The sequence below is a fragment of the Bos grunniens genome, chromosome 1 (genome assembly GCF_055505025.1).
Source record: "Bos grunniens cultivar Pamir isolate PY7600 chromosome 1, Bosgru_T2T1.0, whole genome shotgun sequence".
In the NCBI taxonomy this organism is placed as follows: domain Eukaryota; kingdom Metazoa; phylum Chordata; class Mammalia; order Artiodactyla; family Bovidae; genus Bos; species Bos grunniens.
In genome coordinates, this window is record NC_141165.1 from 85,721,632 (window position 1) to 85,749,485 (window position 27,854).

Consider the following 27,854-nt stretch of genomic DNA (forward strand, 5'->3'; position numbering starts at 1 on the left):
AAGTAATTCATAGAATATTGAAAAAGAACAAAAACATCTGCATTTCTGAAGCTGTTAGTTTTGCCCACCATTGATTTTTTTTTCCCTCAGTTGTTTTAATCTTGTGGAAGTATTAAAAGTGTTAGTAAGAAATGCAATTATGATGGAAACAAAAGTGAAACAATTCTACATGAATTCTTTGACCTAACACAAATGCATGAGACACTTTAAGAAGTACCTAGGAGGGAAGGGAAAGTACTGACTTGTAACTGTAGGAGCACTTAATTTGTAATTGCCCCTGATTACAAAATACTTAGGATTTTAAAAATAGGTAAATAGATTCTTTTGTATTTTAAAAAGGATTAGTTTGGTGAAATTATCACCTTATAGAATCTGTTTTCTACTTTTTAGTCATTTCTTTCTGAACTTAGGTTTACATTTATGGGTAAAATTGTAAAACTAGTGTTTTCCAAACAGGTCTTGGGTTTAGCATTGCTGGAGGTGTTGGAAATCAGCATATTCCTGGGGATAATAGCATCTATGTAACCAAAATAATTGAAGGAGGAGCAGCTCATAAAGATGGTAAACTTCAGATTGGAGATAAACTTTTAGCAGTAAGTATAAAAAATCCATTGTTTTAAAAATCACTTTGATGTCTTTTTTTCCTGAAAGACTGAAATTCTACATGCCAAAAATATTTAAATGACATTTACACAGGTGAATACTAGCCTTTCTTTACTCAGGACCTGAAAAATGACTCTTCATTATCTGTTTGCTATTTCCATTCCCTCTGCTAGGTCCCTTCTCTTTTTCTTTTATCCTATTTAGGAGCTTGGATGCACAAAATTATTTATTCATAATCCTTAGGTTCATAACACTATCATCCTTAGTCGTGTGTGACCTTCTTTTTCCCTTTCTTGTTCTAATCTATAATTTTTATTTATAATATAATGAAAACTGCTAGTTATTATCCAACCCAAAAACTAGAATATCAACAGTTTGTGTTTCTCATTCTTTTGCTTTTTAAAGATTGCTTAATCACATACATATGCCTAAGTGTTTTGTTTAGTATTGTTTTGAAAAAAAATTTAAAGGCTGTTGTGCAGTATGTAGTCTTTTAATACTTTTTCCCTCAGTATTGTTTTATTGAGATTTATCCATATTGCTGCCTAGAGTTGAGATTTAGTTATTTCCTCTCTTCATAATATTCTATTCTGAAACTATAGACTATATCACAATTTATTTATCCAGTCTTCATTAATAACTGTCTTAATTCATGTTCCCTACAAAAACAAACTTGAAGAAAAGCTACTGTGTTAAGGTATTATTTGGAGGTAGAACTTCAGAGAAGCTGGAGTGAGTGGAAATGAAAAGGGAGGCAGAGAATGAGGGAAAGCCAATACAAGGTATTATGTTTCTAAGCTGGCTGTAATTTCATAAGAAAATATAGCTGGTTTCTTACCATATAGGACAGTCTTCCAGGCAGGCAATGTGGAACTGCTAAACCTTAGATCCTGCTATCCAAGCAAAAGATAGGATTGATCTCCTGGCCCCTCTTAGTCTCCTCTCGTTATTTAGAGTCTACCCCATAGGGGTTAACTGTCCTGGATTCTTGGCTGTGTTACCCGGCCCCTCTGGATGAATACTAGGAAGGCCAGCTCCCACACTCTGGCACTACACTTCCTCTGAACCCAGAAGTGTTGAAAGAGCTAGAGCCTCGGTGGTCTAGACACATCATATGTGGTCTTCTGATATGTTACTGCTCTCATTATGTGGAACATGTGAGCCATGCCCACGCCCAGCCTTTACTACAGAAGAGGTTGAAATAGTTCGTAATGGTAGGAGACAAGATAAGAGTAGCAATAGCCAGGGCTGTCTTGTAAGCAAGCAGCCAAGGCCTAGTGGGAAGGTAGGCTCAAGTGAATCTGGAAAGGCTTACAAAGTCTGATATAGTGGTGATTTGGGTTCTTTCCTCTTACTTATTTATTTGCCCTTTTGAATACCTCTGCTAAGAATAGCTGCTAGTTATTTCTGCTAGTTAATGATAGTGAAGAGGAAGAAACTGTCCTCCAACTGCTTTTCTCTAACTTATCCTCTCATGGCTGTGACTTGTCACTCTTTTCCCCAAGCTACAACCAGCACTCCTTCATCTTCACATATATACACAAACCCCACATACACATACACCAGTTCCAGACAGCCTTTCTCCACTAGGTTTCTCATTCTTTTTTTAATTTATTTTTTAAAAATTTCTTATGTCCTCCTTTATAGTTTCTCCAGAATCAATTTTAAGAATTTTAAGAATAGGAAACAAGAAATTTACACTGAATTTGCCGTTTAATGAGGCTTTTGTTGCCAAATGCCACTGAAATTATTCAGTTTTATCTGTCACTTTAATTGATGAATCAGGCATTTGACACACCTTTTGCCTTCTTAAAACACTCTTTTCCAATTTCCATACTAGTCACCCTCTATCTTGCTATTCCTTTTAACTCACTGGCCATTCCTTCTCATTCTCCTTTCTGATGCATCTTTTCCCTAACCTCTAAACATTGCACATTTTTTTTTCTCTTTGACAGGTAGTAAATAGCTTACTAGGTCTCTTTGTACATGGTAATAATAAGTATTGTTTTCTGAACTTCAGTCTCCTTATGTATATCTCAAGAGTCATCTCAAATATACAATTGGCCTTCTGTGTCCATGGGTTCCACATCTGTGGATTTAACCAACTGAGGATCAAAAATACTTGCAGGAAGAATTCCAAAAAGTTCTCAAAACCCTAAATGTATTGGCTGTAGGCTGACAGCTAGTCACATGGTGTTTATATTGCATTAGGTATGATAAGTAGTCTGGAGATGATTTAAGTAAGAGAGGGTGTGTTGTTCACTCACTAAGTCATGTCTGACACTTAGCAACCCCATGGACTACAGCATGCCAGGCTTCCCTGTCCTTTACTGTCTCCTGGAGTTTGCTCAAACCCATGTCCATTGAGTTGGTGATGCCATCCAACCATCTCATCCTCTGACATCCCCTTCTCCACCTGCCCTCAATCTTTCCCAGCATCAAGGTCTTTTCAAATGAGTCAGTTCTTTGCATCAGGTGGCCAGAGGATTAGAGCTTCAGCATCAGTCCTTCCAATGAATGTTCAGGACTGATTTCCTTTAGGATTGACTGATTGAATCTCCTTGCTATCCAAGGGACTCTCAGGAGTCTTCTCTAGCACCACAATTCAAAAACATCAATTCTTTGGCACACACCTCTTTAGGGTCCAACTCTCATATCCATACATGACTACTGCAAAAACCTTATCTTTATCCTTATAAGGACCTTTGTCGGTAAGGTGATGTCTGCTTTTTAATACGGTGTCTAGGATTGCCATAACTTTTCTTCTAAGGAGCAAGTGTCTTTTATTTCATGGCTGCAGTCACCATCTGCAGTGATTTTGGAGCCCAAGAAAATAAAATCTGTCACTGTTTCCACTTTTTCCTCATCCATTTGCCATGAAGTGATTAGACCAGATGCCATGATCTTAGTTTTTTGAATGTTGAGTTTTAAGCCAGCTTTTCACTGTCTCCTTTCACCATCATCAAGAGACTGTTTAGTTCCTCTTTGCTTTCTGCCACTAGAGTAGTATCATCAGCATATATGAGGGTATTGATATTTCTCCTCGCAATCTTGATTCCAATTTGTGATTGATCCAGCCCAGCATTTCACATTATGTACTCTGTATAGAAGTTAAATAAGCAGAGTGACAGTATACAGCCTTGACGTACTCCTTTCCCAATTTGGAACCAGTCCATTGTTCCATGTCCAGTTCCAGCTCTTTTTTCTTGATCTGCATACAGGTTTCTGAGGAGACAGTAAGGTGGTCTAGTATCCCCATATCTTTAAGAATTTTCCACAGTTTGTTGTGATCCACACAGTCAACGGCTTTAGCATGGTGAATTTTCTGGAATTCTCTTGCTTTCTCCATGATCCAGCAAATGTTGGCAGTTTGATCTCTGGTTCCTCTGCCTTTTCTAAATCCAGCTTGTACATCTGGAAGTTCTCGTTCACTTACTGCTGAAGCCTAACTTGAAGGATTTTGAGCATAACCTTGCTAGCATGTGAAATGAGCACAATTATACAGTAGTTTGAACATTCTTTGGAATTGCCCTTCTTTGGGATTAGAATGAAATGACCTTTTCTAGTCCTTTGGCCACTGCTGCGTTTTCCAAATTTGCTGACATATTGAGTGCAGCACTTTAGCATCTTTTAGGAGTGTTGTCATTTAGGATTTTAAGTAACTCAACCGTAATTCTATCACCTCCACTAGTTTTTTTTCTAGTAGAAAGAAATGCCTATTTGACTTCACACTCCAGGATGTCTGGCTCTAGGTGAGTGACCACACCATTGTGGTTATCTGGGTCATTAAGACCTTTTTTGTATAGTTCTTCCATGTATTCTAGCCACCTGTTTTTAATCTGTTTTGCTTCTGTTAGATCCTTATTGTTTCTGTCCTTTTTTGTGGCCATCCTTGTATGAAATTTTCCCTTGGTATCTCCAGTATTCTTAAAGAGATCTCTAATCTTTCCCATTCTATTGTTTTCTCTTATTTCTTTGCATTGTTCACTGAAGAAGACTTATCTCTTCTTGCTATTCTCTGGACCTCTGCATTCAGTTGGGTATATCTTTCCTTTTCTCCATTGCCTTTCATTTCTCTTCTTTTCTCAGCTATCTGTAAGGCCTCCTTAAGACAGCCATTTTGCCTTCTTGCATTTCTTTTTCTTTGGGATGATGTTGGTCACCGTCTCCTGTACAGTGTTTTGAACCTCCATTACCGTCTGAGCCACTAGGGAAGCCCCCAAGGGACGCTATGTGTATGCAAATACTATTCCATTTTACATAGGAGCTTGAGAATCTGAAGTTTTTTTTTTATCCTTAAGAAGGGTAATTTGGGCACTGGGGTCATAGAATCATTCCCCCACAAATACCAAAGGACAACTGTATCTAAAAATAAACTTCCAAGTCACAGCAACCCCCCCAACCCTGCCACCCCCAATTCTGCACTTGGCATAATTTTCACATCTAATTAAATAGAAACTTTATCCTTCTATTTTGCCCAGGTCTGAAACTTTAGGATCATTCTCTTTCTTTCCCTCTCCACGTTGAATCCCTTAGCAAATCTTATTAGCTCTTTATTTAGTTATCTGGAGAAGGCAATGGCACCCCACTCCAGTACTTTGCCTGGAAAATCCCATGGATGGAGGAGCCTGATAGGCTGTAGTCCATGGGGTCACTAAGAGTTGGACATGACTTCACTTTCACTTTCACTTTTCACTTTCATGCATTGGAGAAGGAAATGGCAACCCACTCCAGTGATCTTGCCTGGAGAATCCCAGGGATGGGGGAGCCTGGTGGCTGCCGTCTATGGGGTTACACAGAGTCAGACACGACTGAAGTGACTTAGCAGCAGCAGCAGCATTCAGTTATCTAATGCTACATAAGAAAACACTAACATTAGTGACTAAAATGACAACAGTTATTTATTTACTTATACTTACACAATTTGGATGGGTTTGGCCAGGACAGCATGTCTTGACTCCTTGTAATGTCTACTGGGGCGGCTAAACTAGGGCCAGGGGTCCACTTTCAAGCTGGCTTATATATAGTGGAACATTTAGTTTTGCCTGTTAGCTGGGAGCTCAAGTGGGATGGCTAAGTTGGGCTTCTTAACAAGATGGCCAGGTTCCAAGAGAAACATACCACAAGTAAGCTTTCCAAGAAGATAGCTCTAATGTGTGGCATTTATTAATCCTCACTTTGTGTCATAGTTGCTAACGTCTCATTGCAGGCCATCAGATGAACAGTGTACCAAAGGTGAATGACCATACAGCTGAAACCCTGCAAAGCTTTATTAGTAATCAGTGGGAAAGTTAGGATTGTTCTGTGACCTTTAGAAATTTCTGTCAAAACATTAAAAAAAAGCTACAGTCGGTTATAAAGTTGCATGTTAGAGAAATGGAAAATATACTAAAATGAACATTGGTTTAGTACATTATAATTTAAAACACTAGAAACAGTCTGCTATGTTTAGAATGGATAATCATCCAGGACCTTTGTACAGCACAGGGAACTCTGCTCAGTGTTATGTGGCAGTCTGGATGGGAGGGAAATTAGGGGGAGAATGAATACATGTACATGTATGATTGAGTCCCTTTGCTGGCTGCCGGAAACTATCACAACATTGTTAATTGACTATACTCCAATATAAAATAAACAGTTCAAAGGCAAACATACACACCCAAAAAAGTGTTTACTGAAAAGAGGAACAGTCTAAACCTAATGCTAGCAGAAGGGAAAGGATTAGGGCAAAACTTAACAACATATGAAATAGGACAACCATAGAGAAACCAAAACTTGGGCCTTTGAAAAGATCAACAAAATTGACAAACCTTTAGCTAGACTGACAAAGAAAAAAATAACTCAAATTTCTATAAGTAGGAATGAAAGAGAGAGCATAAGCCAATACTTCTATTTATGACCAACTCTATACCAACACATCAGGTAACTTAGATGAAATAGACAAATTCCTAGAAAGACACATCTACCACTCCTGTTCAACAGTATACTAAAGATTCTACCAGAGGAGTAAAGAGGGAAAAAAAATATGGCTTTCAGAGCGGGAAGGAAGAAGTAAAACTTTGGGGATTTTCTTTTAGGTGAATAGTGTGTGTTTAGAAGAAGTTACTCATGAAGAAGCAGTAACTGCCTTAAAGAACACATCTGATTTTGTTTATTTGAAAGTGGCAAAACCCACAAGTATGTATATGAATGATGGCTATGCACCACCTGATATCACCAACTGTAAGTTTGTTTGCTTATAATCTATCTTATTTCCTTAGACGTGATAAATTTTAATGAAAGTTCCCAATATAAAGTTTAAACATTGTACAAATATTTAAAAGAGAAGTGTTAAATATTTTAACCTAATAATTTTTAAAAATCAATTTTAAGTCAGAATCTTCCTAATAATAAGGGGGGTGAGTTTTTCACTTTTTCACCTGTAATGTCATAGCAATAATTATTTAAGGCATTGATTCTTAAACTTTTATGTAAATGATAGCCACCAAAGGTATTTGCTCATAATGGAGATTCTTGTTTTGTTCTAATAATTTTAAGATGGAACACAGAAATATACTTAAACAAGTAATTATTTTAACAAGCAAGATAATTCTGATACTTCTAGTGCTGCTGGTTCTTGGGCTGTGCCTTGAGAAATAATAACTTAAGACGGGCTTTTCTGTACTCTCAACTGTGTGAGCACAGATACCATCTTTGTACTTCCAACTCTTAGTGTATTACGTAACACAGTTGTGCATGATACAGTTGTATTTCCTAGAATTGTATTGTAATGAAAGTACCTAGGTAATGTTAAGCTTCCTATGTGATTTTCTTTTTTTAATATACAAGCTGAGATGAAATATAAATATATTTTTAATATGTTCATGTTGATTGAAAAATGAAAGTTTTATTTGGTATATTGAGTCAATACTAGAAGCACCCATATGTAATAAAGATCAATATACTGTATAATCTGCTTTTCCAAGTTTTCCTTTTCTAAATTATAGAATTTTAGAGATATTTGTGGTTTTGTAATAATATTCAGTCTCTTTAATGAACAGAGATGATGTCTTACACTTCGTGTCAGAACTTTACTACTTGCTGAAAATTCTTCCATATATTTGGCTTGCACAGGGCTTTATGTAATTTTTATTTATTAGCAGCAGCAAATTCAATGATAAGCTCTTTTATTTACCAATTTAAATATTGATCTTATTTATTATGCTGCCTTATCTGTTCAAGACAACTAAATGCCAGTTAACAGACAGAGAATTGGCATCCCGATTATGGCCAAATATACAAAAAAACAAGCTGCTGCTTACAGTTGAACTAGAAAGAAAATGTTACTTTTTATTGAATTATCTCTTTTATATAAAATAATATGACATTTTAAAAATAGAGCTGGTCCTAAAGAGTAGTAAATAATATTTAATTGTTTTCCCTATAGTCATATATAGGATATTTCTTGCCTTTTTTTCATCTGTTTTTAAATTAATAGAGTATTGTGAAAAAGTTGAAGTTTATGTTGCTAGTTCAACTTTATCATAACAGTGTTCTGTTTCCATTCTCCTCTCTTCATATGAATTTTGTTATACACTTCCAGACCATGTTCATACTATGCACACAATTCATAAATAACTTGCTTATATGTGTTTTAAGAAGCATTGATGTTTGAAAACTTTTTACATAAATGGTTTTTACCTGTTGGCTCTCCTGAAGCCCTTGCCATCAGACTGTTCACCTTACTGCCTATTCCTTACGTTAGTCATCTAGTGTCCTCCCCACCAGTGTGGCTTTAGGTACTGAAGATACTAGTGGAGCTCTCATTGTCCTTTGATACTGTTATTCACATTGTCATCCTTAGTGATGACCAGTCAAAACCCACACTGATTCATTCAGTTACCAGGCTTCTTTGTTTACTGATCTGTTTCTAACTTTTCTGCCCTCCACTCCAACTCAGATACTTGCTTCCAAGATAATAATTTAGATCTTATCAATTGTCAGTACCTTCACCATGTCCAAAATCTTGATTTAAATCATCTCATTCTCTGACTACATCCATCAGTTTATTTACTCCTAACAGTTCATCTTCATTTTGATCTTCAGTCATTTGATACCATTACTTGGTTGTTCCTTTGTGTCTCTTTTGTGTGTCTTTACTTGTCTTCTTTTTTTAACTTAGCCTCCTTGGTTTGTCATTATATTCAGTTCACTGCATATATCTTCTTCTTTCTTGCCTTCTTCATCTTCACTGGCAGAATTCCAACCCTAGTTCAGCTTGCTGTCTTCATCTAGTCTCGCTCCTTAAGAAGCAGAACATGACTGGAGAAAAGCTCAGAATTATAATTTAGCTATGACCATAAATCTAAGTGGGGCCATGCTCTTAACAGATGTAATGCACCTATGGATAATAGCCAAAATATGGTACCCAGGAATCGAACTGGGGTCTCCTGCATTGCAGGTGGATTCTTTACCAACTGAGCTATCAGGGAAGCCCACCCAGGAATAAAAGGAAGTTTATTACTGAATAAAAAAAGTTCATTGGATCTGATAAAGCAGTGGTTCCCAACCTTTTTGGCACCAGAGACCAGTTTCATGGAAGACAGTTTTTCGATGGGTGGGGCAGATGGAGGGAAGGTTCAGGCAGTAATGTGAGGAATGGAGAGTGGCCTCTGAAGCTTGCTCACCTGCTGCTCACCTGCTGGTATGCAGCTGAATTCCTAAACAGCACTGTTAAGCGGCCTGGGGGTTGGGGATCTCTGTGATAAAGAACATAGTTTCTTTGATGACATTAAAATTCTCATGCTTTTGCATTATGTATCTTTTCACTTTTAATTTATATTCTCTTCAGATGAAAGATGTTGTTAAACTTCTGAGCCCCCACTGATCTCTTTCTACTTTTACCTTAAGTTCTTCCACTTGGCTTCTCTCCTAAACTTTGGAGGGTTTGGGTCATTAACCTAGATACCTTAGGACAATATTTAGGCTCCCTTGTTTTGTAGTTCTCTAAGGAATCTTTATTGCTTAGGATGTGGGGTATAGGAAATAGCATTGTTTTATCTGATTATTCTTTAGACAGTCATTTCTCTGATAGAAACATTAATTTTTAGTTCCTGCCATGTGAGATACATGTCTTACATGTGAGAATGACTCCTTCAGAAAGGATCCATCAAATAAAGGCAAAGTCTGGATATGGTAGGGGAAAGATACATTTTCTGGCTTGGGCAGTTGACTGAGTTTCTTGCCCAGTGGGTTTTTTGTTGTTGTTGTTCGTTTGTTTCAGCCAAACTTGTTAATGCAGTGAAGAAATTTGAGTCAGAAATCAGTAAACTCTGGACTTTAAAAGGCCAGTGATTATAATGGTTCACATGAATGTCAGTCGCTTTAGGCCATCATGCCAGTTCCATTGAAAATCACAGATATTCTTACATATCACACCAGGAAAGACTTTGGTCTTCAGAAGAGCCATTGATAGAAAGCTTTGGCTCAAATGCAAAACAGCATCTTATATATGAATTGGACAGGAAACAACTGCTAATGGAGACTGCAAACTTATAAAATCAAAGATGCAGCAGACTTCAAAACCATATACTGTCAGTAGATATAGTCTTTTTCCTTTTTGTATGATTACAGAAAGATACAGATGTATAGATGCTATCTCCTTTTGATAGAGCATATATTCTTCTCAGTATACCGTATTTATAGTCATTACCTACTGTCTTTCACTCCGGCTGCTTCACTCTTAATGTTATCTGTCTGGCCACTATAGTAATTTGAAGTAATGATCCTTGCACATTTTTGTTTTCCCAATAGGTATTAACAGTGTTTTGTGCATAGAAGACAGTAATGTAATGAAAGGAGAGATTGGTGGTTAAGTAATAAATATTTCAGCTAGATTTTTGAAATGCCTTGTACCTTTATCATAGTTAATATCTCAAGAAAGTTAAATACTACTTTCTATATTTTTCAACGATCACATAATTCAAATGCATTGTGGTTTTGGAAGTTACAACTGAAATATATTGCTTACCTGGGTCAGAAATAACTTTATAATTTTCTGTTCTTAGTTCTTACTAGAATTACAACTGATGGACTGTATTGATGTTTATTATTATTGAAATGAAATTATTACTGGAGTTTTGCTTATATTTTTTTGTTTCTTTTACTAGGTTACCATTTTTTGGGGGGTGCATTAAAAAGGGTAATTATGAATTGGATTGACAGATCTGAGCTGGTGTCAGGGCATGTCCTTTTTTTTCTTTACATTTTAGAGCAGTTTTAGGGTCACAGGAAAATTAAGCAAAGATCCAGAGGTGTCCCACCTCCATGCTGCTGCTGCTAAGTCACTTCAATTGTGTCCGACTCTGTGCAACCCCATAGACGGCAGCCCACCAGGCTCCCCCGTCCCTGGGATTCTCCAGGCAAGAACATTGGAGTGAGTTGCCATTTCCTTCTCCAGTGCGTGAAAGTGAAAAGTGAAAGTGAAGTCGCTCAGTCGTGTCCGACTCTTAGCGACCCCATGGACTGCAGCCCACCAGGATCCTCCATCCATGGGATTTTCCAGGCAAGAGTACTGGAATGAGGTGCTATCACTTTTTCCGGTCCCACCTCCATAGCTTTTCCTATTATCAACATCTCCCACCAGAGTGGTACGTTGGTTCCAACATCATTACCCAAAGCCCATAGTATACTTTAGGGTTCTCTCTTGTTGTACATTCTGTAGGGTTGGATAAATGTATAATGACATGTACCATCTATCAGTATCATACAGCACAGTTTAATTGCCCTAAAAATCATGTACTCTGCCTATTCATCCCTCCCTCTACTCTAACCTCTGACGTCCTCTGATCATTTTATTACCTCCATAGTTTTGCCTTTTTCAGAATGTCATGTAGTTGGAATCATACAATATGTAGCCTTTTAAAATCTGAACTTCTTATACCTAAAACTAACACAACATTGTAAATCAACTGTACTCATAAAAATTTTTTTAAAATATATATCACATTTTGCTTTTCATAAAATACGTTCTATATAATTTGATTAATGACATTTCCTACTTTACCTGAAACATACAAAATGGCATTGAATATACCATGTATATCCAATTGAAATACTAAAGTTATACCCAAAAATCTCAAACTCCTTAAAAACAATAAAAATAATTCAGCCCTCTGCTGATTTTGCCAACTTTAAGTTAAAATTCAAAAATATTTTAAAATCACACAGGCTGAAGTTTTCCATAAACCTGTTGAATTAAAGAAGGCATAGTAGATATTTGAAAGAAAAGCAAAAAGCCTCCTTTCACATAGTAATGTGCAGGAATTTTTAACTCCTTTGATAACCAAGGAGTGCAATTGCTGGATCGTGTGGTAAGACTGTGTTTAGTTTTATAATGTAAACAGCCAAATTGTCTTCCAAAGTGGCTGTACCATTTTGCATTTCCACCAGCAATGTATGAGAGTTCCTGTTACTCCACATCCTCACAAGCATTTGGTTTTACCATTGTTCTGGTTTTTTAGCCATTCTAATAGTTGTACAGCAGTATCACATTGATTTAATAAGCATTACCTTAGTGCAGGAGACAAAGGAGATGTGCATTTGATCACTGGTTTGGAAAAGTCCCCTGGAAGAGGAAATGGCCACCCACTTCAGTATTCTTGCCTGGAAAATCCCATGGACAGAGGAGCCTGAAGGCCCGTAGTCCATGGGGTCACAAAGAGTTGGACATAACTTAGCAACTGAGTATGTATGCACACACATGTGATGTATCATATGTATTTTTTTTCTGAATATTGAACCAACCTTGCATACTTGGGATAAATCCTAGATGCTTGTGGTATATAATTTTTTTATATATTGTTGGATTTAATTTGCTGACATTTTGTTGCAGATTTTTCCACTTATGTTCATGAGAGATGTTGTTCTATAGGGTATTTTTTCTTAAGATTTCTTTGTCTGGTTTTGTCAAATAATCCTGGCTTCACAGAATAAGTTAGGAAGTATTCCCTTGGCTTCTGTGTCCTGGAAGTGGTTATAGACAATTGGTATAATTCATTTCTTTAATATTTTATAGAACTCACCACTTAACCCATTTGGGCCTCGTGCTTTCTTTTCAGAGAATTATCAATTATTGATTCAGTTTTTCCAATAGATATAGGTTTGTTAAGATTGCCTATTTCTTCTTTGTGAGTTTTGGCAGATTGTCTCTTAAGGAACTGGTCCATTTCCTCTAGGTTACCAAATCTTTGGGCATAGAGTTCTTCATAATACTTACTATTCTTTTAATATCATGGAATCTGTAGTGATATCTGCTTGTTCATTTCTGTCTTCTCTCTTTTTTTCTCAGCCTGGCTGGAGGCTTATTGATTTTATTGATCTTTTCAAAGAACCAGCTTTTGGTTTTTATTAATTTTTTTCTCTGTTGATTTCTTGTTTTGAAAATTTCTTTGATTTCTGCTTAGATTTTTTTTTTTCTTGTGCTTACTCTGAATTTCATTTACTCTTTTTTCTAGTTTTATAAGGTAGAAGCCAAGATGATTCATTTTAGATAAAGATCTTTCTCTTTTTCTAATATATGCATTTAATACTGTAAATTTATCTCTAAGCACTGCTTTTCCTGCATCCCAGATGTCGATAAGTTGTGTTTTCATTTTCTTTTAGTTCAAAACATTTTTTAAATTTCTCTGGAGATTGCTTCTTTGACCCAAGTGTATCTAGGAATGTGTTATTTAGTCTCCACATATTTGGGGGTTTTAGCTATCATTTTGTTATTGATTTCTAGTTTAATTTCATTGTGGTCTAACAATGAACATTATATGATTTCTATTTTTTTAATTTGTTGAGATATGTTTTATAGCCCAGGACATGGTCTGTCTTGGTGAATGTTAACATGGAAGCTTAAGAAAAATATGTTTTCTGCTGTTGTTGGATGCAGTGGTCTGTAGATGTCCATCATATCCAATTGATTAGTGATATTATTGGGTTCAACTATGTCCTTCCTGATTTTCTGCCTGCTGTATTTGTTCATTTCTGATAAAGAGGTATGGATTAATCGATTTCTCACATAGTTTGGCCTTACATAGTTTGACACCTGATTGTTAGATGTTAAAGATTGTATATCTTCTTGGAGAACTGACGACCTTATCATTAAGTAATGCCCTTCTTTAACCTGGATAATTTTCCTTACTTTGAAGCCTTCTCAGTTGGAAATTAATATAGCTACTCCTGCTTTCTTTTGATTAGTGTTAGCATGGTGTATCTTTCTCCATCCTTTTACTTTTAATATATATAAGCTTTTATATTTAAAGTGGCTTTACTGTAGACAGTATATACTTGGGTCTTGGTTTTTTGATCCACTCTGACAATCAGTTCAGTTCAGTCGCTCAGTCCTGTCCGACTCTTTGCGACCCCATGGATCGCAGCACGCCAGGCCTCCCTGTCCATCACCAACTCCCGGAGTTTACCCAAACTCATGTCCATCGAGTCGGTGATACCATCCAGCCATCTCATCTTCTGTCGTCCCCTTCTCTGCCTGTCCCCAATCCCTGCCAGCATCAGAGTCTTTTCCAATGAGTCAGCTCTTTGGATGAGGTGGCCAAAGTATTGGAGTTGCATCTTTAGCATCAGTCCTTCGAATGAACACCCAGGACTGATCTCCTTTAGAATGGACTGGTTGGATCTCCTTGCAGTCCAAGGGACTCTCAAGAGTCTTCTCCAACACCACAGTTCAAAAGCATCAATTCTTCGGCACTCAGCTTTCTTCACAGTCCAACTCTCACATCCATACATGACCACTGGAAACATCATAGCCTTGACTAGACAGACCTTTGTTGGCAAAGTAATGTCTCTGCTTTTGAATATGCTATCTAGGTTGGTCATAACTTTCCTTCCAAGGAGTAAGCGTCTTTTCATTTCATGGCTGCAGTCACCATCTGCAGTGATTTTGGAGCCCAAAAAAACCAAAGTCTGACACTGTTTGCACTTCAAATTGGTGTATTTAGGCCATTGATATTCAAAGTGATTATTGATAGAGTTGGATTAATGTCTGTGATATTTGCTACTCTTTGCTATTTGTTGCCCTGTTTTTTGGTCCTATATTTGTCATCCATTTTTTTGGGGAGGGGGATGGCTTTAATCAGGCATTTTATATGATTCTGTTTTCTCTCCTTCCTTAGTGTATTAGTTTATTCTCTTTCACTTTTTTTAGTGGTTGCCCTAGAGTTTGCAATATTCATGTATGCTAATCTAATTCCACTCCGAGGTAACACTGTACAGCTTTACTGTTAGTGAGAGTTTCTTATAGTAACACAATAATACTAATTCCTCACTCCCATCCCTTGTATCACTTTTGTTTCATGTATCATTTGTATCCTTGTATCATGCTGACACTCATTTCATTTATACACAAATATATAGATGCATAAATAAACATAGTCAAATACAACATTGCTGTTATTTTGAACAATGTTTTTTGTTAGATCAATCAAGAATAAGAAAAACTAGATTTTATTTTACCTTATTCCCTCAGTGCTCGCTCTTTCTGTATAACTGAACTTCTGACCTGTATAACTGAACTTCTGACCTGTATAACTGAACTGACTTCCCTTGTCTCTAAAGAACTTCTTTTAACATTTCAAAAGCCAAATCTACTAGCAATACATATTCAGTTTTTGTTTAATGAAGTGTTTATGTCTCTTCACTTTTGAAGGATAATTTCTTAGGATACAAGGTGGGTTTTTTTCTCTTAACACTAAATATTTCACTCCATTGTCTGTCTTGAATGACTTACTAAGGAGAAGTAGAACATAATTCTTATCTTACGCCTCTACCAGTAAGGTAAAGCTTTTAATTCCCCTGTGACTACTTTTAGGGCTTTTTGCCCCTCCTTTTTTCTTCTGTAGTTTGAAAACGATATGCATTTGCATTTATCCTGCTTAGTGTTCTCTTGAGTTTCCTAGGTCTCTCTATGGTTTGGTGTCTGACATTACTTGGGGAAATTATCATCATTGTTGTTTCAAATGCTTCTGTTCTTTTCTCTCCTTCTCCTTTTGGTATTCCCATTACACATATGTAGTTTTTGTAGTTTTGCAGTTTTGTCACTTTTCTTGGATATTTTGTTCTGATCCCTGCCCACCAACCCCAGTCATTTTTTCTCTTTGCTTTTCAGTTTTAGAGGTTACTATTGAAATATCAAGCTCAGAGATTCTTTGCCTCAGCCATGTCCAAACTACTAGTAGCTCATCAAAGACATTATTCATTTCTGTTACAGTGTTTTTGATCTCTAGTATTTCTTTTTGTTTCTTTCTTAGAATTTCCATCTCTCCACTTGTAATTGCCCATCTGTTCTTGCATACTGCCTTCTTTATACATACTGTTTGCTTTATCCATATCAGAATATTACTCATTTTTGTTTCAAATTCTGGTCTGATCATTCCAGCATCACTTTTGTATACGAGTCTGGTTCTTATGCTTGCCCTGTCTCTTCAAACTGTGTTTTTGCATTTTAGTATGTTCTTTTTTCATAAGAGTCATGCTGGAAAGCCAGAAGTCCCTTAATTTATTTTAAAACTTTGTCAAGCATAATCTTTTTGCACTTATTTTTACGCTTTTGGTTTTTGTTACTTACAATCAAATTTTGAGTGTGCAGTTGATTGTTGAACAATGTGGGTTTGTACTATGCAGATCCATTTATATATAGATTTTTTTCAGTGCATATCATAGGTCTTATGGTTGGCTCAATCTGTAGATGCAGAACCATGAATATTGAGGCCCAGCTGTAAAGTCATATGTGCATTTTCAACTGCTTGGAGGGTCAGTGCTTCTAACCCCCATGTTGTTCAGGGATCAGCTGAATATACTTCTCTAAAAATGTTAATCTGCAAAATAACTTCTTAGAAAAATTAAATTATTATACTTAAGATTGATTTAGTTCAGTCTTTCCTGTGACAGTCTTTTGAATAACCTTTCCTGGATTTACATTTGGCAAACCAGTTACTGTAAAACTCCTTTTTAGTTGTTTTGTCAGAGAAACCAAATGGATTAAGTTTGCTTTGCTGATCTGAATGTCTAAACTAGTTTTTACCTGGAAAGTTGAGCTTCTCTAATTTTTTTTACCTAGTAAATACATTTTCTCTACCAAAACCTATTATATAAATGAGTATGAATTATACATTAATTAACTGTGACATTGATAACCTATAAACATGGTACTGAATGGTGTGTTTCCATTTTCAAGTGTTTTTTACTTTATTTTTAAGCTTCTTCTCAGCCTATCGATAACCATGTTAGCCCACCTTCCTACTTGGTCCAGACACCAGCATCACCAGCCAGATATTCACCTGTTTCTAAAGCAGTACTTGGAGATGATGAAATTACGAGGTAAGGAATTGAATAGTTGTTATTCTTACATAAAGACAATCATTAGACGGAGTTATAATCAACTAAGTAGGATAGTCACAGTTTTCAGGACTAATTTTATTAACAGATAATAAGTTTAAACCTTAATTTTTTTATTTGAAAGGTTCATTAAAGGGCTATAAATGTAAAAATATTTTACTTTACAAATCACTACATTTTTTAATGTTCCTTTTTTCAAGGATTGGTAAATTATCCTTAGAAATTAGGTAAAACGAAGTTAAAAGTATACTTATGAATATGTAAAACTAACTTTTCATGTAGTCCATTTCTAATATATACCATAAAATATTATGGCAATCATTTGATTCATATTCAGAATTTTGTTTGTTGGTATATATATTTGATATTCTGACACCTAAAATTTACTTTCATCTAACATTACTCACTCACTGAAGTTTGCAGATTATCTTTTTATTCCCAAAAAACTTATCTAAGTAGGAAACAAAAAGTGAAAAAATATTTTAGGTCTTTTTCATATTATTCAACTTAGTAATGTATTATATATGAACAGTTTGCTGTATAACTTTCATGAAAGTATTTCATATTAGCTTTAAAGAATTTAATGGTAAATGATGCCAATTAATGTCATTTTATGTTTTTTAAATTTTATTATTGTTGACTGGTTTTTTTTGAACCTTTATAATTGTTCTTTATTAGTTAGACTACCACCTTCAGGCAGTGATCTCTTAAATGTCAGATAGGAGTGTTTGTCTTTGTCCTCTTCTTCAAAAGTTACCAGTGTTGAGGATTTAATTTAATAGGTGCTCAGTAATTGTTTTAGAATATAAATTATCAGAAAGAATAGTGTCTATGATTATATGTTTCTGATATGAATTTTCAGGGCTATTAACATTTAGGCTGTGCTAGTATACTGATCTATCATGGCTGTTTTCTTGTTGCTATTATCAAATAGTGTTTATTTATAGAAGTAAAGTGGAAGTAGTTAATGGTTTATGTAGTCTTTATTTAGCATATTTTCTCAAATTAAAAATATGTTAGCATCTTCATTGCTATTCCCATCTTTTTTCACTACATATCTCTTGTCTAGGATATTGTGTTGAACTTTGTAGTATTACAACAGGCCTACCTGTTTTCTATATTTTTTAAAATCAGGTGGTCGATTATTGAATATGTCTTCCTAAAATGCTGTGTTTTATCACTCTCTTTTGGTAATTCTACTACTTTGCACAGATAATGAAGTATAGAAATCTTTACTTCATATTAGAAGCTTTGCACAATTTGACCCTAAACACTTTTTCAGAGATTATATCACATTACCAATATAAAGGGAAGATAAAAGAATTCCCAACATACTGTTAATGATTCTAAATTTCATTTTTTAACACCTTAAGTAAGATATGATTTACATACTATACAGTTTATCTATTTAAAATGTACGGCTCTGTGATTTTTCATGTGTTACAATATAAAGTTTAAAAATATGGTAAAATATATATCACACCTTACCTGCCTTTTGAGAAATCTCTATACAGGTCAAGAAGTAACAGTTAGAACCGGACATGAAACGACAGACTGGTTCCAAATTGGGAAAGGAGTATGTCAAGGCTGTATATTATCACTCGTCTTATTTAACTTTGCATGCAAAGTACATTATGTGAAATGCTGGGCGGATGAAGCACCAGCTAGAATTAAGATTGCCAGGAGAAATATCAGTAACCTCAAGACATGCAGATAACACCACCCTTACGGCAGAAAGTGAAGAGGAACTGAAGAGCCTCTTGAAAGTGAAAGTGGAGGGTAAAAAAGTTGGCTTGTTGAGGGTAAAAAACACTCAACGTTCAAAAAATGAAGATCATGGCATCTGGTCCCATCACTTCATGGCAAATAGATGGGAAAACAATGGAAACAGTGACAGAATTTATTTTCTTGGGCTCCAGAATCACTGCAGATGGTGACTGCAGTCATGAAATTAAAAGACACTTGCTCCTTGGAAGAAAAGCTACAACAAATCTAGACAGCATATTAAAAACCAGAGACATTACTTTGCCAACAAAGGGGTCCGTCTAGTCAATGCTATGGTTTTTCTAGTAGTCATGTATGGATGTGAGAGTTGGACCGTAAAGAGACCTGAGTGCCGAAGAATTAATGCTTTTGAACTGTGGTGTTGGAGAAGATTCTTGAGAGTCCCTTGGATTGCAAGGCAATCCAACCAGTCCATCCTAAAGGAAATCAGTCCTGAGTATTCATTGGAAGAACTGATGCTGAAATTCCAATACTTTGGCCACCTGATGTAAAGAACTGACTCATTAGAAAAGACCCTGATGCTGGGAAAGATTGAAGGCAGGTGGAGAGGGGGACGTCAGAGGATGAGATGGTTGGATGGCATCACGGACTCAGTGGACATCAGCCTGAGCAAGCTCCGGGAGTTGGTGATGGACAGAGGAGCCTGGCAAGCTGCAGTCCGTGGGGTTGCAAAGAGTCAGACACTACTGAGTGACTGAACTGATGTATAATATAAAATGTGCTACTGTAACCATTTCAAATTGTGGTTCAGTGGCATTAATGACCAGCACCACTATCTTTTTCCAAACCCTTTTCATCACCTCAGACTCTATAATCATTAAGCATTAACTCACATTTCCTGTTCTCCTAGCTCCTGATAACCTCTAATCATATTTCATCTCTGTAAATTTATATATTCTGAACTGTTCACTTAGTGGAATCTTACAGTATTTAACATTTTGTATCTGGTTTCTCTCACTTAGCATAATGTTTACAAGTTTCATACATATGTCATGCATCCAAATTCTTGTTTATGGCTGTATAATATTTCATGTATATACCACATTTTGTTTACCACTCATCTGTTGATGGACACTTGGTTTGTCTCCACCTTTTGGGTATTACGAGTAATGACATGATAGACATTGTCATGCACATATCTGCTTGCATACTTACTTTTAATTGCTTTAGATATATACATAGATGTGGAATTACTAGAGCACATGGTAATAACTATATTTAGGTACATGAGGAACCACCTAATTGTATTCTATGGCAGTCATAGTATTTTACATTCTCACCATCAGTATATGAGGGTTCCAGTTTCTCCATATTTTCATTAGTGTTTGCTTTTTCTCTTTTGTTTTGTCTTATAGCCTTTTAGTAGGTGGGATTTAGCTCATTGTGATTTGTTGCATTTCCCTAATGATTAGTGATGTTGAGCATCTCTTCATATGCATGTGATATTTGAAAAATTAGAATTTATTTTCCTCTGGAAATACTGGTAAATTTCAGCAGGATATTTTTAAATTATTATTTGATAATGCAGCATTATAATTCCTACATATGTTTTAATGTACTGTAGGAATCCTCACCATGAGTCCACAATATAATAAGGAAATAAATAAGACAGCACCAATATAGTGAAAAACTGTCTTGTGCCCCTGATCCTACCCTGCTTCTCCTACTCTGCCCCGCCAAGTTAACTTCTTACCTGAATTTTGATTTTATTATTCCCCTTTTTCTTTCATAGATGTCTGTATGTGTATATTTCCTAAACAATATATTGTTTGATTTTGCTGATTTTGACAAGAAAATATGATTTTGTTAATCCTGAAGTGAACTGACAAAACTGATTGATGAATACCTGTGTATGACTAGAAAACACCACTTTAAATTTTGAGCAGACAGATATTTAAGATTAGTCCTACATTATATGAAAGAATCCCTAAAATTCAATTTTTAGAAATATTCTTTTAAGCCATTTGTTACCAACAGCTTTCTCTAGTATTTTTTTAAAAAGATTAAATTTTTAAAATATTTACCATGTATGACACATTGTTATTTCAAATGATATTCTGTGATTCATCATATCTAAAATAGCCTGCTCTTGGAATTTTCATGGTCTTACTGAAAATATAAATGGTTCTCACACAGTTATGTACAACTGGCAACGGATGTGCAGCATTATTAGTTGTAAAATGTATCCCAGTTTCAGAGATTTTAAATTGAGAGTTGGAGGGAGCAAAAGAGATGCATGTAGAAAAATAGATGAAAAGCAGAGATAGGTAGATGAATTGGAGGGGTGTGACTTAAGAAATAAAGATATTTAATTATTTTGTATAAAAAATCTAGAGATGGGCATTTCTAACATTTATGTAGCAACCCTAGGTCCATGATGTCTCTGGGATTCTGTTGGTTTTATCTTCATGATTGTAGTATGTCCAAACCAGTAATGGGATTTTATAGTTCATTCTTTTGTGTGGGTTAATTTGGGATAAGGAGGGGAAAAATGTGATTTGTGTGGCAACAGAATAAGCTTTGTCCTTGTTAGGGTCTGTCTGTCTTAGGAAAGTGACAATAAAATTTCCCTTTATTTCTCGGAGGCCAAAATAGGGTCATAGCCTCAGGTTAGCAGAGGAGAGTGGAAACACAGTGACTGGCATAGGTCATTCATGGTTTATCCCTTTAAGACTGGAAAGGGGACCTACCTACTTTCTTTAAACAAAGGGATATCCACTTCTTTCAACATGTGAGAAATGGAGTGACTACTTCTTAGACAATCAACTTTTCATGAGTATTATTTTTTGAGTGGGCTCTTTATATCATTTTTAAAATTTTTCTCATTGCTTTCACCTTTTTATTTTATGTTTTGATAAAAGGATTTTTAGCTTTTATATAAAACTAGGATTTTTCCTTTTAATTTCTAGGCTTAGAAAGAATTTCTTTTCCCCAAAGTTTAGAAAACTCATTTAAAATTCATCTAATTTTCTTAATAGTATGGTAATATGATATATCAGTGGGGAATTCTCATTGATAGAATATTAAGTTCTTTATATATTTTAAGGTATTCAATATTTTTTTCATTTTCAGGGAACCTAGAAAAGTTGTTCTTCATCGTGGTTCAACAGGCCTTGGTTTCAACATTGTAGGAGGTGAAGATGGAGAAGGAATATTTATCTCCTTTATTTTGGCTGGAGGACCTGCCGATCTTAGTGGAGAGCTCAGAAAAGGAGATCGTATTATATCGGTAGGATATGTTAATCAAAATAATGTTTTTACTGTTTTAACTATGACCTGTTAATTATTTAAAATTTTTATATTCTAAAGATACGGGAGGTATTTTGGCTATCTTCTTCTAACATTTTACAGCTTAATTGTAGAGTTACAGAGTTGACAGGGAACATGTTCTGTAGGATAGATTTTCTTTTGGTATTTGACTTAAAATATGTCAGTTTTTGTGAATATACTTGAAAGTATGCATTCTCTGTTTGTTGACTACAAGATTTTCTATATGTCTGTTAACTCATCTTTGTTACTTGCATAGTTCATATCTTCTTTATGCTTCAGTGTGTTGTTGCTTTATTATTAAAAAAGGCTTTTAAAGTTTATGTGAATGGAAGGTAGGTCTAACAGTTTGTCCTGGCAGCAGTTTTTTTCCTTGCCTGTTTGAAGCTATGCTGTTAGATGCATCTAACTTTAGAATCAGCTTTCCTTCCTGGTGAGTCAAAATTTTTTATCATTAGGTAATTATCAGTCAGATCTGCTTTCTAGTTCATAAATTTTCTTCATCTGTGTCTAATAAGCTCTTTAGGCTGAAACTAACTTTTTCATTTCAAAGTATCATTTTCTTTCTAGAAGTTCTAATTCTTTTTCAAATGTTCCTTTGTGGTTTTGGGAGAATCTTGACTATTTAAAGTTTGTTATGTTATGTTCTTTTAGGTTTTTCTTTTAAACCAATTTATTTTATACAGACATACCTCAAAGATACTGCAGGTTCAGTTCCAGGCCACCACCATAGAGCATATTGCAGTAAAGAAAGACAAATACTTGGTTTGCCAATATGTGTAAAACTTTTGATTATGTTATATTGTAGTCTGTTCAGTTCAGTTCAGTGGCTCAGTCATATCCAACTCTTTGCAACCCCTTGGACTGCAGCACGCCAGGCCTTCCTGTCCCTCACCAAATCCCAGAGTTTACTCAAACTCATGTCCATTGAGTTGGTGATGCCATCCAACCATCTCATCCTCTGTCATCCCCTTCTCCTCCCACCTTCTGTCTTTCCCAGCATCAGGGTCTCTTCCAGTGAGTTGGTTCTTCACATCAGGTGGCCAGAGTACTGGAATTTCAGCTTCAGCATCAGTCATTCCAATGAATATTCAGGACTGATTTCCCTTAGAATAGTCTGGTTGGATCTCCTTGCAGTCCAAGGGACTTTCAAGAGTCTTTTCCAACACCACAGTTCAAAAGCATCAATTCTTCCGCGCTCAGCTTTTTTTATAGTCCAACTCTCACATCCATATATGGCTACTGGAAAAGCCATAGCTTTGACTAGAAGGACCTTTGTTGGCAAAGTAATGTCTCTGCTTTTTAATATGCTATCTAGGTTGGTCGTAACTTGTCTTCCAAGGAGCAAGTGTCTTTTAGTTTAATGGCTGCAGTTCATCTGCAGTAATGTTGGAGCCCCAAAAAGTAAAGTCTGCCACCCAAAAAAATAAAGTCTGCCACTGTTCCCACTCTTTCCCCATCTATTTGCCATGAAGTGATGGGACCAGATGCCATGATCTTAGTTTTCTGAATGTTGAGCTTTAAGCCAACTTTTTCACTCTCCTCTTTTACTTTCATCAAGAGGCTCTTTAGTTCTTCTTTGCTTTCTGCCATAAGGGTGGTGTCATCTGCATATCTGAGGTTATTTATATTTCTCCCTGCAATCTGATTCCAGCTTGTGCTTCCTCCAGTCCAGCATTTCTCATGATGTACCCTGCATATAATAAGTTAAATAAGCAGGGTGACAATATACAGCCTTGATGTACTCCTTTCCCTATTTGGAACCAGTCTGTTGTTTCATGTCCAGTTCTAATTGTTGCTTTGTGACCTGCACACAGATTTCTCAAGAGGCAGGTCAGGTGGTCTGGTATTCCCATCTCTTGAATAATTTTCCACAGTTTGTTGTGATCCACACAGTGAAAATCTTTGGCATAGTCAATAAACAGAAGCTGATGTTTTTCTGTACTCTGTTTCTGTTTTTTGATGATCGAAGGGATGTTGGCAATTTGAATTCTGGTTCCTCTGCTTTTTCTACATCCAGCATGAACATCTGAAAGTTCACAGTTCATGTACTATTGAGCCTGGCTTGGAGAATTTTGAGCATTACTTTGCTAGCATGTGAGATGAGTGCAATTGTGCAGTAGTTTGAGCATTCTTTGGCATTGTCTTTCTTTGGGATTGGCATGCAAAGTGACCTTTCCAGTCCTGTGGCCACTGCTGAGTTTTCCAAAATTGCTGACATATTGAATGCAGCACTTTCACAGCATCATCTTTTAGGATTTGAAATAGCTCAACTGGAATTCCATCATCTCCACTAGCTTTATTCGTAGTGATGCGTCCTAAGGCCCACTTGACTTTGCATTCCAGGATGTCTGGCTCTAGGTGAGTGATCATACCATTATGATTATCTGAGTCGTGAAGATGTTTTTTTGTACAGTTCTGTGTATTCTTGCCACCTCTTCCTAATATCTTCTGCTTCTGTTAGGTCTGTTAGATTAGCATTATGTCTAAAAAACAATGTCCATACCTTAATTCTATTTTATTGCTAAAAGATGCTAACCATCATCTGGATCTGCAGAAAGTCATAATCTTTTTGCTAGTGGAGGGTTTGAAGTATTTCAAGAATTACTTAAATGTGACAGTGACACAAAAGTGACACAAAGTGAGCAAATGCTATTGGAAAAATAGCACCAATAGACTTGGTGAAAGCAAGGTTGCCACAAACTTCCAATTTGTTTAAAAATAAATGCAGTACCTATGAATACAGTAATGTAAAGCACAATAAAATGGGATGTGTCTGTATTCTGTAAATAATATAATAGTTCTGTTTTCTGAAGTTTAGGTGTCTAATACATGTTACTTTATGATGACATGCTTTGTTTCCTTATGCTCTAAATTTTGCATTGTGAGCTTAATGTCAATAATACTTTATATGTTGGTATTCAGTGCTGCCTGAATTGGGGAGTGGTATTCTTTGAAAAAATATCTTACATTGCTTGTAGTAGACTCAGGAGCATCATCCTTATAACCATTTTTCCAATGAGAAAACTGAAAAACAGAGTTTAATTTGCTCACAGTAGCTAATAATACCTCCCTTTAACCACTATATTATGCTGTGCCATTTTGTTTTAATTAAATATTTAGGTAACACTTCCAAAATTTAGGATCTGAGATATAGGAAAAAACCTAATCCTAGATCAGCAGTGCTATACAATATTGATAACTATTTTAAATCATAAATTTACTTTAAATCTTTTATTTTTTAATTCTATTTTATTTTTAAACTTTACAATATTGTATTAGTTTTGCCAAAAGTAAACCTCAGAAAATACTCTTTAAGCCAAAAATATATGTGCCTAGAACATGATAGGAAAAGCATTCCAAAATTTGGATCTTTTAATTGCCATTTTCAGATCAGTCCCTCTTGCCACCTTATCCTTCCTTACATATACTTAGATCTTTCTGAGGGTCCTTTATAATTAAAAATAGACTGAATCCAAGACGGAAAGGTGATGACTGATCATTTACAACAGAAGTATATCTCTTTTTTGTTTTAGTTGTTCTCAGATTTTGGTATAATTAGTTGATACTTGAATGAACCTCTTGGAAATTGGAGTTTTCAAATAGGCAGTGGTACTGCAATTGTAGAAAATACATTAGTATGCAGTGCAAGTAAGTGGAAATTGCTCTGAAATGTTTCAGGCTACAGCAACTAAAATAACATAATATTAACCAAAAATAATGATTATTGGAACAGATTTTAAAGCAGAAGCACACCTTAGTTACATGGTTATAATATTGAGTGTCTTAAGAGAGCATCATTCTTATCATAACAACCAAAAACAATCTGGATAAGTTTATAAAAACTGTAAACTCATCGGAGAACTGACGATTCAAAGTGACCTAGGTAAATTGACTTCCAGACAGTAAGTAGCCCTTCATGGACAACACAGTGGCAGCTCCTCTTTAGAGAGTGGTAGGGGAGAGAGAAGGATTAGACAGATACAGGAAGATATCAGCCAAAACTTTACCCAACATGTAATGGCCTCAGTGGACTGGTCAAACTGATAAAAATTTTGGGAAGTCACAGAGCAAGTCTGTATCCACCTCCCTTCTCTTTTTCATGGGTCTTCACCAAGAACTTGGAGCTTGCAAACCAAAGGTTTGGAACCAATAGAGAATTAAGAGAAAATTATTACTGAGTCACACAGAGCATCCCAAAATACAAGGCTGCTGCTAAGTCGCTTCAGTCGTGTCCGACTCTATGCGACTCCACAGACAGCAGCCCAGCAGGCTCCCTCATCCCTGGGATTCTCCAGGCAAGAACACTGGAGTGGGTTGCCATTTCCTTCTCCAATGCATCAAAGTGAAAAGTGAGAGTGAAGTCACTCAGTCGTGTCCAGCTATTAGCGACCCCATGGACTGCAGCCTACCAGGCTCCTCTGTCCATGGGATTTTCCAGGCAAGAGTACTGGAGTGGGGTGCCATTGCCTTCTCCCACCTGCCAATAAATAAGGGACGTTGAGATGAAGATCTGTGAAAACCAGCCTCAGCAATTCTGTACTTTGAGCTGCTCAGGACCAAGAGTAGGAGGATATCTTTGCAACCCTGAGGCAGACAGCAGTTTCTTGGACAAGATGTATTAAATACTAACCGTTTAAAAAAAAAAAAGATATCTTTAAGAAACCACGTAGGCAAGCCATACAGTAGGGAAAAAATACGCTCAGTACATATATCACACAAAAGACTCATATCCAGAATATATAAACATCTCCCACAAAGAAGCAATGAAAGATGAGTAAATTTTAAAACAAGCAAAAGACTTAAATATATATTTTACAAGACAAGGTATATGAATAGCCTGTAAACACATGGAACAGTACTTAACATTAGGCATCAGGGCAATGCAAAAGCGCAGTGAATAAGCAGGTTTAGAGGAATTTGGGAACAATGTCACTTTTCTATATCTTGATTGTGGCAGTGGCTATACAATATACACAGTTGTCAAAACTCCACCTGTATACTAAAAAAGATTATTGAATGTAAATTGTACCTAAATAAAAACGTTTCTAAAGCCATAATGAAGTACCATATCCTATCCAGTTGAATGACTAGAAGGGAAAAAAAATGATGGCAGCAAGCATTGACAAGAATGTGGGCAGTTATTATTCATTACTGGTAGATATGTAAAACTATGCAACTGCTGCAAGAACTTCTAACAAAGTTTTAATGAAATTAAACATAAATCTAACCTTATCACCCACATTTTACCTAAGAAATCTTTTGTTTATAGAAACACTGTAATAGGAATGTTCATAACAGCTTATTCATAATGACACTCAAGCAACACAGATGACACAAATTGTGTTCAGTAAAAATAGAATGCACCACAAAAATATACTGTGTTATAAGTAATATAGTTATTTTAAGATAATTTTATAAGATTATAAGATAACCATGAGCAGGCAACGTAATTTATACTGATAAGTCAGAACGTGGTTGCTGGTAATTGTATTGATTACCATAAAGAGGCATAATGGAGATTTCTGGGTTGGTAGGTGGAAAAGGTATGTTTGGGGTTGTAATTTCATGGGCATATACAGTTGTTAAAAGGCCTTCCAGCTGAACTGTTTAAATTTGTACATTTTATTGCTTGTAAGTTATACTGTAATTCAAATTTTAAAAATGACTTACAGTATTGTTCATATTAGTGGTAAGGAATGAATTTTTTTTTTAATTTAATGTTTGGCAAACTAGCTAGTTACTTGGTGGAATAAAATTAGCATAGAGCCTCACTTCACACCTTGTGTCAAAATAAATTCTCAATTGGCTTAAGAGTTAAG

The 27,854-nt window shown here is 35.8% G+C and overlaps 1 protein-coding gene across 29 annotated transcripts in view; it reads left to right on the plus strand.

Annotated features, from left to right (window-relative positions):
- DLG1 (discs large MAGUK scaffold protein 1) overlaps nucleotides 1–27,854 on the plus strand; it is a 274,757-nt gene that overhangs the window by 172,052 nt on the left and 74,851 nt on the right. For all 29 annotated transcript variants that reach the window (XR_015163762.1, XR_015163769.1, XR_015163766.1 and 26 more), the window contains 4 exons: nucleotides 457–593; nucleotides 6,681–6,825; nucleotides 16,842–16,962; nucleotides 21,838–21,994. Coding sequence is in view for 23 of the 29 variants with exons in the window: in XM_086399739.1 (XP_086255865.1) it covers nucleotides 457–593; nucleotides 6,681–6,825; nucleotides 16,842–16,962; nucleotides 21,838–21,994 (560 nt within the window). In the remaining 6 variants the exon portion in view is untranslated. The remainder of the gene's footprint in view (nucleotides 1–456; nucleotides 594–6,680; nucleotides 6,826–16,841; nucleotides 16,963–21,837; nucleotides 21,995–27,854) is intronic.